General features: G+C 42.3%; 1 protein-coding gene across 1 annotated transcript; it reads right to left on the reverse strand.

Annotated features, from left to right (window-relative positions):
* Positions 1-2,075: 2,075 nt before the first annotated feature.
* Positions 2,076-3,002, reverse strand: LOC119308757 (high molecular mass early light-inducible protein HV58, chloroplastic-like). The gene is made up of 2 exons (XM_037584903.1): positions 2,792-3,002; positions 2,076-2,693 (listed from the first exon to the last, which is right to left on the reverse strand). Exons 1-2 carry the CDS (start codon positions 2,900-2,902, stop codon positions 2,229-2,231), a joined length of 576 nt encoding a protein of 191 aa, XP_037440800.1. The 5' UTR covers positions 2,903-3,002; the 3' UTR covers positions 2,076-2,228.
* Positions 3,003-3,298: the final 296 nt, after the last annotated feature.

A 3,298-nucleotide genomic window follows, 5' to 3' on the forward strand; every position in this document is an offset into this window, starting at 1 on the left:
TTGCATACGACCTCGGATTAAGACGATTTTTATACCAAAATCGACCGTTTCGACGAGACGAAGACAACTCATGTTGATCATTTTTCCATATGAGGACATCTTAATTGGGTTTCCAGCTATTCTTTAATCTGGTGCAACATGAGCATATCTGAACTTGTCATAACTTTTGCATCCGAGCTCCGTTTTAGACCATTTTCATATCCATCTTGATCTTATGAAAAAGATCCATCCCATGGTGACCTCCAATCATAAGTTTGAATTAATCTTGACATAGCTTAAAGAAACTTTTACCATTGTGCCACTTTTGAGCGTCAACAATTATAGGCTGCTCTAGTGTATATAGTGTTGGTCAAGCCTTTGTAGGTGACAGATGAATAGCATTCCCATATATATTTGCATGCAACGATTAGTGACTATGCAATACACACACACATCTTAAGAAGAAAGAAAATGAAAAAGAAAAACCTATAAAAACATGCACACAACTTTGCACTGAAATTGCACTTTTTGAAATATGCAAAGAATAAGCATATAATAGTGTGATTTTTGCATTCAACTAGAACTTACACACATTATTTAGTAACTGAATTTATACTTACACACACAAAAAGAAAAGAAAAATATTCTCTAAGAAGGAATGAATTAGTGGCATTTGTATTAGTCTTAAATAAGAAAGAAAGAGAAAACAACAAAATTAAATAATGATAAAATTTGCACGCAATTTACACAAAAATTGAGTTTTTTAATAATATGCAAGAATAAGCATATAATATTAATTGTTATTCTGAAAAAATATAATATTAATTGTTTTTGCAAAAATATGTTTATTGAGAACTAATGAATTTAGCAACATACTAACATTAGTATGACCCTTTAAGAAGAAAGAAAATAAAAATAAAATAGAAAAAACTCAAAATAATTAAATTTCCTGAGGAAGAGCAAATTAATGGCATTGCTTTTACCACTTAAGAAGAAATAAAAGGGGGGAAAATAATCTAAAACCATCAGGGAGAAAATTTGCACAAAAATGCACATTCTAAAAATATGCAATAATAAGTATATAAAAGTGAAATTTTCGCAGAAAAATAATCTAATAATGAATCAATTAGTGGCATTCGTATTACCCTTAAAGTAGAATGAAAATGAAATAGAGACTAAAATAATATCAAAATAATGATTTTGTCTATAAAAAAGAGTGATTAGTGCATTGGTAATTTCTTTAAGATGAAAGAAAATTTAAAAACTTGCACACAACTTTGCACCAAAATTGCATTTTTTGTAATATGCAATAGTTAATCACATAATCATGAAATTTTGGCGCAAATTATATAGTATTTGTATGTATAGAATTACACTGATCCAACATCCCAAAAATACCCACAAAATAAAAACAAAAAGGAACTAATAATGGAAAGGAAAAACAAAAACGCATAGAAACAAAAAACAGAAAACTCAAAGGAGAAATAAGAAGGCTTTATCGCATTGGAATGGGCTTCGGCCCGTTAAGAATTGACTGGCCCAAATATGGTTCAGTAAAAAAAAGCCCAAGACCACCCACAGACTAGTCCGAAAAAAGTACACAAATCTTAAAACAGAAATCAACGGTCTAAAAATCGACTAACCCAAATTTAATTTTCAGGTGACTTAAGTATAACTAAAGTGAATAAGTTTTTAATTAAGTAGCATAGTCAAAGTAGACATATGAGTATGTAATGGATTAGCGGATAAACATGAAGCACATACTAGCCAGAGAGTCGAGGGTGCTCGCATTTTTCAGGATTTATTTTAGGCCTTTCGGTAATGTGCGTTCAGTGGAGAAGATGCTCTCGTCGACTACAAAGGCGTTCTATGATAGCTTCCTCGATCGCATGATGATGTGGTAACTGAGTCCCTCGAAAGTGAAGACAGGGCGCGTGTGTGCATTTATATAGAAGTGGGTGTATATGCGTATGTATAAGCGCTTGCGTCTGTACTGCGTTAAAAAAGCATCGTCATCAAATATACAGTTAACCTCAAGAGGACGGTGGTGAAAATTTTCAAGAAAAAAAAAAGATGTTGCGCTCGTGGACTCGTACTAAAAAAGGATAAGAAGCCATGAAAACAACCTTAATATGAGATGTACAGAATTCAATCATCAATAGTAATACAAAATTGCAACGTGGCTACAACAGTTAGTACTATTACGATCTGTCAGCAGAAAAGAATCCACAGCGCTACATTACGTCGTCTTAGATGTTGACGAAGGGCGCGCCGGTAATGAACTCGGTGGCGGCGAGCGCGACGAGGCCGAGCATGGCGAAGCGGCCGTTCCAGAGCTCGGCGTCGGCGCTCCAGACGCCGCTCGACTTGCTCTCCACGCTCTGGCCCTGCAGCAGCGGCACCAGCGACGCCACGGAGAACACCCCCGCGGTCACCAGGAACCAGCCAAGCCCAGCGCCGCTGCCGGCCTGGTCGAGGAGCCCACCGCCGCGCGCCGCCTCAACGGACAGCGCCGCCACGAATCCCACCATGGCCAGCCGGCCGTTGGTGCGCTCCGGCGCCGGGCCGCTGAAGGCCAGCGCGTCCCAGACCGAGGGGTTGGCCTTCTTGGTCATGGGCTTGGGTGCTGCCGGGATCGGGGTCGGGGCAGGGCTCGTGCGTGGGGATGAGGAGGTCGACGCGCTCGTCGTCTCCTTGGTTGAGTCCATGTCAGGCTGCGCATACACAAACAATTTTACATTGAGATCGAGTCTTGAAGTAACACTAGCCAGCCAGCATCCGAAACAGTTGAGTGCGTGACGTGAAAGCTCACCTCGGCCTGGGCCCTGACGACGAGGGCGCGCCGGCGCGGGGCCACCACCGGAGAACGGGCGGCGGACCGGCCGACGACGGCGAAGGAGCTCAAAGTCACCATGGTCGCCATTACTCGAGGCAGAGAAAAGCTAGCGCAGGAAGAGAACTAGAGAAGGTGCTGCTCGCTAGTTTAGAACGATGGTGATGACACTTGGCTGATGTTGCGTTGCTGTGCCTATTGTGAACGCGCAGGCGCGCATTTTATAGCGGCCGTGAGGAGGTTGCCGGTGGACGCGGCCGTGGCCACGTGAACGACGAGATAGAGCTGTACGTGGAGGGAGGGAGGCGGTGGGCTCACGTCGACGTGGACACCGAAGGCGCCCCATAACCCGCTCTCGCCAAAAACTGGCACGAGACAGATCCAGCATGTAGGAGGGTACGCGCACCATGTACTGACAAAAATGTTCCTCTTGACCTACGCTTAACAAAATACTATCACTCTGAGCGAATATTCATTTCCCGGGCT

The sequence above is a fragment of the Triticum dicoccoides genome, chromosome 1B, assembly GCF_002162155.2.
Source record: "Triticum dicoccoides isolate Atlit2015 ecotype Zavitan chromosome 1B, WEW_v2.0, whole genome shotgun sequence".
Taxonomy (NCBI): domain Eukaryota; kingdom Viridiplantae; phylum Streptophyta; class Magnoliopsida; order Poales; family Poaceae; genus Triticum; species Triticum dicoccoides.